The following is a 10,514-nucleotide window of genomic DNA, read 5'->3' as shown; positions in this document are numbered from 1 at the left end:
ACTGAAGGAAAATTAAATCAGCCTGTGGGTTCTACTGAACTCTCTTTTGATGAGGCACCCCCTTCATAACAGCTACCAGTATTGTATTTAAATTGTATATATTGACAAAATGTAATCTACCTCTGTAAGCATTGTGCCATTCAACAGTACTACTATTAGATTTATATACCACAGTTTAAATTACATCCATTTCATGAATGGTAAAATGCTAAAACTCAAGTGTCTAACTGCCAAAATACAGCCTTACTGGAATGAGTACAATTTACAAATACAATAATTACATTTTAAAACCATTAACAATGTTACATCTAGAAGTAAATACTGGAGGACTGGTCAAGACGGTGTTTTCCAAGGAAAAAAAATGCTGAAAGTTGTCGACACTTCCAACAGAAATGTCCCGAGTGCAGGATTTAGTTCATTTTCCTTAAACTGTAATTAAAACCCGTTCCACGCACAGCAGTCCTTGGGTATTTTCCATAGCATTTTCCATTGACTTGCATAAGCTTCCATCAGTTATCCGCCAAATATTTACCTAGAAATGGGATCAGAGATCAGCTGGGGGGAGGGAGCAGCCCTGATTCCCAGGAGTTCTTGCCCACCTCCACCAGCCCTGCGGCCCACGGGAAAATCCCCGTCTTTCTCTGCAGCAATGAACACAAGGAAAAGTCCTCGCTACTCTCTGCAGCAATGGGGCAAAAGCTCTTCCTGGAGATGCCCTGGAGATCCCAGCCCTTGTCCTTCCTGCAGGAGCAGGGATGAGCCATGAAATCCAAGGCTCTGGTGAGTGGCAGCAGGATTTATTTCATGCAGGGGAGCTGCTGTCCCTCTGTCCCCACCCGGGGAGCTCTGGGCTTGAGCAGCAACCAAATACACAGCACCAGCATTCCCAGCATCCCGGCACAGCCAGAGGGCACCTGCAGGGACACCGCCATCCCAAAGGAGCCGCTGGTGAGGCACCCACCTGCCGCAAACCTCTTCTTGATGAGGGAGAAGCGGTACCCGGCGCCCACCAGCTCGATGTCGCAGCTGGACAAGGTGCTGCCCTCGCTGGTGAACTGCACGGCCAGCGGGGCCGGGCTGCTCGGGCCCTCCGACAGCTGGAACCGCGCCAGCAGCGACCCCACACCTGCAATTGGAACCCCAAAGGAGACCCTGATGAGCACAGAGGGGCACTCGGAGCATCCCAGCACGGGCACGGACAATGGGATGCCCAAAGTGCTGCAGGCAGAGACCCCGGGGTGAAACCCCCTCATCCTCCCAGCAGGATCCGGCTTTTCACACACCCCAGAGACAGGAACAGCTTTCCACATGGAAAACCTCTTGTGGGAGCCAGCAATCCTCCCAACAGGGATGGGAGTGGGGCCTCAGCCTTCTACTACAGGGGAGCAAAGGCCTTGGCAAACCACCACATCCCAACCCGGTGTGTGAATGCCCCTCGTGGTGCCAAGGTGGTTGGCAAAGCAGCGCTGGTGGCACGTAGCCCTGCTTTTTAAGCTCCAAACTTTAAATAGCTTTGTCCCCAGCAAGCCCCAGCAGGACTCCTGGAGTGTCTGGGCTTGTGTGCTGGCACCATCAGCGGGTCAGGGTCTGACTGAAGGATTCCAAGTTAATGATGTGCATATTTGTAAGATTACCTCCATTTTCTGACTTCTGGGAGATATCAGGGATCTTCCACAATATCCTTTGCTGTTCAGCATTCCTGCAAACACATGGAGAAGAGCATTTCTGTAAGAATCGAGAAACTGCCAAGGAGTCATTTGAATTTTGCTAAAGGCTGTGGAGGAAGAGGTGGGGAGGGAACTACTCTGGTGCTGCCCTCTGGAGCGGCAATTCTGGGAGCTTGGATTTGGGTTTCACCTGGTGGGTTTGGCAGTGCTGGGTTGGTGTCTGGACTGGATAGTCCTAGAAGGCTTTTCCAACCAAAAGAATTCTATGATTGTATGAGCTGAGCAGGAAAATGCTGTTCTTGGATTGCAGGAGTGATGGGTAACAGGCATGGGAATGTGCCAGTGTCTATGGCAGTGACAGCCACATATCCTTCCACAGCATCCCAGAATCCCAGACTGCTTTGGTTGGAAGGGACTTTTAAAATCATCTAATCCCACCCCCTGCCATGGCAGGGACACCTTCCACTATCCCAGGTTGCTCCAAGCCCTGTCCAACCTGGCCTGGGACACTTCCAAGGATGAGGCAGCCACAGCTGCTCGGGGCACCCTGTGCTAGGGCCTATGGCAGCAATGGCCATGCATCCCTCCAAACCCTGGATAAAGCAGCCAAAACACAAAATAAGGGCTGATGCTCTGCTGCCTGCACACATTCCTTCATCTCTGACCATCTTCTTGTGGGAGTGGCAAGACAAAGGGAATCAGAGTGGTGTTTCACGTTTCCTCCTACGAGAGGAGGGCAGGTTTGGGTCCCCATCGTGGCCCCAGCTCCCACCCACAGACCCTCCTGCAGCAGGATGGGAATTCTAGGCAAGGACAGGATGAGCAATGCCTACCAGACAGCAGGAGGAAGCACAGCTTGGAGTTTGGTTACTCCTCCGTCGACGGGGACGAGGAACTGGACGTTGTTTAGAGCTACTGGTGTGGTCATTGCCTCTGTATTGTATTTGTAGTCGATGCGCAGGTCAGTGCTTGCAGGGTCACACCGCCAGCTCACTGCAAGGTTTAATGGAGTAGACTGAATACCCTGGGCAGATACCTTCCAAAATGACAGAAAAAACATTTAGTTTCCATAGGGCTGAAGGGAGAAATCCCATTTTACAGACGCGGACATCGCATTTGGAGGCAATACCTTGAATTCCCACTGAATTTAGTACTGGGCTTAAAGCCAGACAACCCAGTGCCACACAGAAGGGACAGTGGGACAGCAAGCCCCCACCTCACATTAGCTCCACTCTGCACTAGGGAAACACCATTTTTTACAGCTATAATTCCCTCTTTTTTTTTTTTTTTTTTTTTCATGGTTTTAGCTCACAAAAAAACCCCTACCTGGTATTTGAGCATATCCACATTGTAATAGGTGGCTTGAGGTTTCTGTTCCGATACCTTCTTTAGGTGAGTCATCAGGTTTGGCATGTTGACCCAGAACTCCTTGGAGCTGGAGTCACTCTGCACGTTGTCACTGCACAGAGGGAGAATGAACCCTTTGGACAAACCCACCTGGGCAGGAGAGAGCTGTTCTACACAGCACAGGGACCGCACTCCATCCCACATCCAGAGGAATATTGGCTCCCACCCACACAGCTCTGGCTTGTCCTGATCCATGTGTGCTGGGAGCCAGAAACCCCCATGCCCTGGGCTGATCCCCCAGCGTGGGCAGCAGGAAAGGGGGGGATTCTACCCCTCTGCCCCGCTCAGGTGAGACCCCACCTGCAGAGCTGCCCCAGCCCTGGGGCCAGCACAGGGATGTGGAGTCCAGAGGAGTCCACAGGGCTGGAGCCCCTCTGCTCTGGAGCCAGGCTGGCAGAGCTGGGGGTGCTCACCTGGAGAGGAGAAGGCTCCAGGGAGAGCTCAGAGCCCCTGGCAGGGCCTGAAGGGGCTCCAGGAGAGCTGGAGAGGGACTGGGGACAAGGCATGGAGGGACAGGACACAGGGAATGGCTTCCCAGTGCCAGAGGGCAGGGCTGGATGGGAGATTGGGAAGGAATTGTTCCCTGGCAGGGTGGGCAGGCCCTGGCACAGGGTGCCCAGAGCAGCTGGGGCTGCCCCTGGATCCCTGGCAGTGTCCAAGGCCAGGCTGGATGGGCTTGGAACAACATGATCTAGTGAAATGTATCTTTGCCCACGGCAGATAGGATTGGAACTGGATGATCCTGATGATCTATCAACCCAAACCATTCTGGGATTTTTTAAAGTATTTAAGCTCTTAAGAGTTTCCCTCCCAAAACCGAGGAAGATACTTCAGGCCAAACTGCAAACACCCTGTTTTCCTGGAATGCCGCCTTCCCCTGGAATGCTGGGCAGGGAAGGGCTTACCAGCAGAGGAGCTGGGGGTTTGGCAGGACGTGCTCCAGCCTGTTGTAGTTGAGCACGCGGAAGGTGAGCACGGCCGGAGAGGGGTTGTTGGCAAAGTGTCGGGTGATGCCCGCCGGGAAGGACAGCACCATCTCCCCCGTGATCTTCACGATGCACCTGCAGCGCCCAGCACACAGACCCAGGGGGGAGGAGAGGGGGCTCAAAATGCAGCAAGGAGGGAGGGGCTGCACCGGGGATGGTGTGGGGACAGTCCCCACTGCCCACCCAACACATCTGAGCCTCTTGTGGCCTCAGAGAGAGCAGAAACAGCAGAAGGGCTGACAGGGATATTCTCGAATATCAGTGCCCTGTTTAAAGCTTCTTATTTTTGCTGTCATTCAGTATTTCAGTGAAATGAATGTGTCTTTGGTCTGCCCTTTTGGATTTTATCTATTAGAGGGTTTTAAAACATAGGTGGGAAAACCCTCCAAGTTTCTGTTGGAATGCCATCCCATTTTGGCCAGGCCATGGAGAGGGAAGTTGCAGCCCCCTGCCACCCTTCCCGTGCTGCTCTCTGAGATTCCTCACACCAAGTCCTCACCTCCCTTTTAAACAGGGCACCCCAGCCGTGTCCCGCCCCTGGACACCCCAACACGCACATGCCGACCCCACATCACCTCCTGTCCCCCTCCCCATCCCACACAAAGCCTCTCCAGCACCCTCTGCCTGTCCCAACCCCAAAACCCCCCCAGGGACAGCCCGACCCTGGGGGTCGGCACCTACTTGTTGGGGTCGGCCCCTTTGAAGTACGCGTTGACGGTTTCGGTGAAGGCGGCGGCCACGGGCAGGGTGTCCTGTGCCCCCATGGTGAGGGGGCTGGGCCCCCGCGACGAGCCTGCAACAGAGCAAACAGCACCCCTTGGCACCCCCGGGCACCACGGCCCCGCTCCCCGGGACTGGCAGCTCACTGTGCCCCCCAGCCTGACTCGATGGGCAAATCATCACCAAAAAATTCCCCCAGGCTTTGGATGAGGCTTTCAAAACGTTTGGAAAATGATCTTTCCCCCCGCTGCCAAAAGCAAGCAAAGAAAAGGATGGAGATGGCCAGGCGGGAGCAGCATGCGGGGCCCCCGGCGCGGGGGCTGCCACACGGCAGCTTTGCATGACAGTTTTTGCAGTCGCTTTTTGGGCCCCGCAAAAAGGGGCTGGGGGGGTTCATTGTGTCACCCCCGGGGAGCTCAGGCTGCCCCTGGGGATCGGGGTGTTGGCAGTGTCCCCCTGATGTCCCCCCAAGCTCAGGGGGGTCCTGCAGTCCCCGGCACGCTCTGCTCTCCTCTCCTGCCCGCTGTGCCAGGAGCATCCTTCACACCCTGCTCGTTCCACAAAACCCTCAGTGCCCGACGGGAAATCTGCAAATCATCAGAAACCTGGAAGAACAGAGGCCCTGGCACAGGGTGCCCAGAGCAGCTGTGGCTGCCCCTGGATCCCTGGCAGTGCCCAAGGCCAGCCTGGACAGGAGCCACCTGGGATGATGGAAGTTGTCCCTGCCCATGGCAGGGCTGGAATGAGCCAAGATTTAAGGTTCCAACCAAACCAAACCAAACCATTCTAGGATTGCATGATTTGAAAAAGGGGAAAAGTTTGCTTTGGTGACGCTGTGTGTCCATGGACACTCACCAGGCTCTGAAATAATTCAGCCCTGCAGGGTCACACACGGGTTTCCCTTGGTTGGCCAGGAATTGTTGTTTCCAAAAGACATTTGAGGATGAAATCATCACTGCAGGTGCCCCTGGCATGCTGGAAACCCTCTGTGGGACCACAAGCTCTGTGCCCACCACCAAGGGGTTGGCACAGCCAAGCCCTCACCTCTTCCCAATGGAAAGCATCCAAAGATCAGCCCAGATGTACAAGGTGTTGATCCCACAGACACCCAAAAGCTCCTGGAGAGGTCACTCCCTGCCCTGGCAGCGCCCTTCAGCCTCCTCTATTTCCTGCAATTCCCTTTTGGACCCTTTTTTTTATCCCACATTCTGTACACCAGGTGAAGCACGAGGATTATTTTGCCCCAAACCAGCTAAAAAGGAACAGCAGAGGACTCCAGAGGGGCACCTTATCCAGGGACCCCCTCACTCCGTCACTGTCGTCACCGGGCGGGTGGAATGGGGGACGGATCCAGCCCGGGGTTTGCTCGGAGCGAGCCCCTGCCAGCTCCAGCCAGAGCTGTAGGAATTCCAACGCCAGCCCCGGGATGGGCAGACCCACACAGGCAGCGGATGAGGGGGATGCAACACTGAGCAAAATGTGCCACGTTCCTGGTGAGCTCTTCTGCTTGGGCCATTCTCAAAAATGATCCCTTCCCTTCTTTCTCTGCTGCTTCCCATTGCTGCCCCAGTGAATAACAGGGTTAGGGGGCAGGAAATTGGGATTTGCAACATCTCCCGGGGGGAAGCACTTCTGTCACTTCAATTACACTTTGAGTTTGGGTGTATTAATGGGAGAAATTATGGTTTTCACCAACAAGGAGGATTCCTCACACCTTTCCAAGGCACCCATGCATTAATGGATAAATCCCAAGTGCTCTTTCCTAGAGGCACAGATGAAGGATTTTCCCTTCCAAGGTCTAATGCAGCCTAAAAGTGTAAAAAATGGATGCAGCCACACGTGTCCCTCTCGGTCACGCATCCGAAGAGGCTCAGGGGAATCGGGGATTCCAGCTGCAGCCCGGGATGAGGATGCTCAGGGAGTGTATCCAGCTGTTCCAGGATGGGCAGCTGCAACATCTCCCCCCCCCACACCAGACCCATTGCCACACACACAGCCATTAATTATTAATTAATTACCCTAACGAGCCCAGAGCCTCTTGCTCCCGAGGCCACAGCCCAGGATATCCCTCAGGGATTCCCTGATGGACATCCCACTGAAGGATAGACACAGTTCCAGATGAGGGCACAGGCAGCTCCCTAAAGCCCCGGGACACCAAACCCCAAAGCCCCGTGACTGAGGGGATGTGCAGGACATGGGACAGCACATTTTCTATCAATCCTTTCCAAAGACACCACTGGGAGCAAATCCTTGCTCCCCACCCAGAGCAACGACCCCTCAGAGCATCACACCCAGCCGATATCCTGGCAGTGGGAAATTCCCACTGCATCCACCCGGAAATACAGATGGGATTCCAAAAACATCCACAAAGTCTGGCTGTGGAGGGGGAAACTGGAGGTGTCACCCAGCAGAGGAGCCTCAGGCTCGTCTCATAGGGGAAGCACGAGGAAGGGCTCGGCAATGGAATCATCATTCCTTGGAAAAGGAAAAGCCCACTTCCCAAATGTGCAAACTCCAGCTGGACCCTGCACCAGGGCATGGAATGAGGGGCAGGGGTCTCCCACACCACCACACCTTTCTCCTTGTTTCCCATCTCCTCTTTTCCCCCTGTTTCTCTGCATCTGTATGAGATTCCTTGATTCTCCAGGATGAAAAATCAGGAAAACACAGGGAGATCTCATGGATCCCCTGACCAGGCTCAGCTGGGCTGTGGGAGTCTGAGTCCATCTGAGCATCAGTAACAACAAAACATCCTCATTTCTAATTATCTAAAAATCATGTGGATGGAATTGGGGTTCTTGGTTCCCTCCACTCTTCCCTCGTGAATCCATAAATTCTTCTCTTCATGGCTTCAGAGAAGAAATAAATAGTGAAAACTCAGGTTTTCGCTACAAAAGAAAAGTATAAACTATTATAAGCATTAGAATTATTTTCCAGAAACCTGAGAGACCAGTCCAGTTGCTGTGGCACAACTCCACCCCAAACTTGCCTTTTCAGCTCCTGCTTCTGAAGTCATTTTTATAAACATTTCATTTGCACAAACAACCTGATAATCACGGAGGCAAAAATAAATCCACTTTATGGAGCTTTGGATCCAGCCATAAGGAGCCGACCAGCTTAATCTGCCTTATTTTTCCCTAAAAAAGGTGGAAAATTCAGCTTTGGAGTAGCCAGGGATCCCAGAACATGACTCTGCATGAGAGCATCGCCACATCTCTTTTCACACAGGAACAAACTGCCCCCTGTTCATCAAGCACATGGATCTTGCCACAAAAAAAACCTCCCAAATCCAGACAGAAACCATGATTTCCCTTCTGGCATTCCATGCCCTGAGTTCCAGACGCCAAACTCAGCAGATGTCCTCTCACTTCCCTGCAGATGAAGTTCATCTTTTTTATTTTCAAGTTGGGCTTAAATATTTAGAGATAAATCAGGAAATCCAGCGTGTGGAAGTGAGACAGCTCCTTCGTGGGCTGTGGGATGAGCCCGGAGGCAGTGCCACACTCCTGCTTTCCCGGGATAATCCCACCCCATGCTCCAGACCATTCACACCACCAGAACCAAGAATTCCAATACAAGGGTAATATTCCAAGGCACAAGAAGACCCCCAAAGGTGGATGTGCAGTGCTGGTGCTGGACTGAGTGAGGGGCAGGAGGAAGCACGGAGCAGGGGGAATGTGCTGCTGGAATATCCATTCTGAGGGATAACGCAGTCCCTGCTGCTCTCAGCTCTTCCCAGAGCTCCCAGCAAGAACCTGAGAAAGGAAACCCAAGCAGAGATTTTAGCTGGAAATAGCAAAACTGCCCTGAGCACCGGGAGGAGGCAGCTCCTCCACGGCCTCTTCTGGGTCTAAACTGGGAGATGCCGCTGGAGTGGGGACATCAAAGTGGGAATTGCCCAAGTGGGGACCTTGGAGCCAAGGAAAAAGGAGGAAAGGAAGGACCCAACGCCCCTGGTCACCACCAGCCTGATCCCTGCCTCCTGCTGCGGTCACCGGGAGGGGTTTGCTCCATGATCCCAACAACCCGTGCCAGGCAGTGCCACCCCGGGCCACTCCTTTGCAGGAGGGGACACACTTTGGGATCACACATGGAACATTCTCCGGCACGCCCCGTGCCAGCAGCACCCCCAGCTCTGCCTGCAAGCACCACAACAGCTCCCAAGTGCTTCCCTGGGGATTTGAAGCTCCTCGCCCTGCTGCAAGCAAACCTCCTGCTTTTCATTCTTGTGGAAAGGATAATGTTGGCTCAGTGCCCGCGGGATGAAACTTCCCCCAAAGCCTCGGGGCTCTCCCAGCGGGACTGGCCACTCACCCTTTGTCCTCTCTGGGATGTGACACTGCTCGGAGAAGGTGCCATCGGCCCCAAACCGAGGGTTCCCCCTCCCCGCATCCTCCCCAACGCTCCTCATCCACGAGGGACCCAAAAATCTCCAGCACCTCCAACCAAGCACCCCAGCAGCACAACCTGGCAGCAGCGCAGGGGAGGTGCTGGCAGTGCCAGCGCATTCCCGGAGCCCTTCCTGCCGAAAACTGGGATGGGAGGTGGGGAGGAGGCAGCGAAGCCGACACCCTTTGGGTTTGAATTAACCACACACAGCCCGCTCCGGGGAACGAGCAGCTCGCGGGGAGAGTGGAGAGAAGCCCTGGTTGACAGAGTCAAGTTCCTCGGCAGTGCAAGCGGCTCCGCTCCCTGGTTTTCACCTCCGTCTGGGAACATTCGGAATGTTCATTTGGGGGTTTGTATTTTTGGTTTGGGGCGGAATTTTTTGGTATTTTTGGTTGTTGTTGTTTGTTTGTTTGTTTGTTTGTTTTTTTGAAAAGGGAATCAACGAGGAACAAGAGATCAGCGGGACAAAATGCACAAATCAAATCAAAACGATTCCGGTCGGACCAGCGATGTCATCTAAGTAGCCATAGCATTCCGCACGGGAAGCTCGATTGGATGGAGGCTGGAAAGCTGGATTGGATGGAGCCTCGGAAGGGAACCCCGGGAGCGAGAGAGCGAGAGCGGGGGAGAGCGAGTGGTTACCGGGCGTGCTTTGCACAACTTACCTTCGAAAGTCAAATAAAACTTTCCTCTGTCAAACCAAACGAGGGAAGGCTGTTCATTCTCTGTATGGCCAGGAGTTGAAGCGGGATGGGAAAGGTCAAGGAGAGGGAGAGAGAAGGACACAGTGTGAGTCACAGAGCAGGTCATTAATGTCGCTACGGGGAGGGGGCGGGCGCTGCAGGGCGGTCACACGTGCAGGGACAGGGGCGTGACACCCGGGCGCTGGCTTGGGAGACAAAGCGGAAAGCAAAGCTATGGAAGCCCAGATGGAAGAGTCCTTCTGCCCGCTGGGTGAGCAGTTTGGAGGGGTGCTCTCGCTTTTTTTGGCTACAGTAGAAGAGGCTTTGTCGGCTCATGCATCCGTCAGCGTGTTCTGCCTGCGCGGAGCGGGGCCAGCGCGCCCTGCGCTCCTCAGCGCCGGCGCCGCCTCCGCCAGCATTCCCGGCGGGAATGCCACCCCGCAGGGACACTCAGGGACAGTGACACGTGGCTGTTTGCTCTCGCATCTCAGGACACGACACTTGCAGAGAACCAGACACACGCACACAGAGCAGCAGACCCTAGCTGGAATCTTCCCTTTCCCGTCACAACCGGCTCCCTGCACTCCCACCGCCTCCAAAGCCACCACGCTGGAATAACTCGGGATGGGGTGTGTGTGTGAGGGGGGGGGAACAGCTTTTTG

At 54.3% G+C, this 10,514-nt stretch overlaps 1 protein-coding gene across 1 annotated transcript in view; it reads right to left on the bottom strand.

Annotated features, from left to right (window-relative positions):
* Positions 1-330: 330 nt before the first annotated feature.
* Positions 331-10,514, bottom strand: part of SGIP1 (SH3GL interacting endocytic adaptor 1) — a 46,912-nt gene continuing 36,728 nt past the window's right edge. The window contains exons 18-24 of the mRNA XM_069023643.1: positions 4,742-4,853; positions 3,980-4,135; positions 2,994-3,126; positions 2,501-2,703; positions 1,635-1,699; positions 962-1,126; positions 331-532 (exon numbers count right to left, since the gene is read on the bottom strand). Coding sequence (XP_068879744.1) covers positions 510-532; positions 962-1,126; positions 1,635-1,699; positions 2,501-2,703; positions 2,994-3,126; positions 3,980-4,135; positions 4,742-4,853 — 857 coding nt within the window. The 3' untranslated portion in view covers positions 331-509. The remainder of the gene's footprint in view (positions 533-961; positions 1,127-1,634; positions 1,700-2,500; positions 2,704-2,993; positions 3,127-3,979; positions 4,136-4,741; positions 4,854-10,514) is intronic.

This window comes from Aphelocoma coerulescens, chromosome 8 (genome assembly GCF_041296385.1).
Source record: "Aphelocoma coerulescens isolate FSJ_1873_10779 chromosome 8, UR_Acoe_1.0, whole genome shotgun sequence".
Taxonomy (NCBI): Eukaryota; Metazoa; Chordata; class Aves; order Passeriformes; family Corvidae; genus Aphelocoma; species Aphelocoma coerulescens.
The sequence above is the reverse complement of the archived record's forward strand: the minus strand, read 5'-3'. Positions and strand labels throughout refer to the sequence as shown.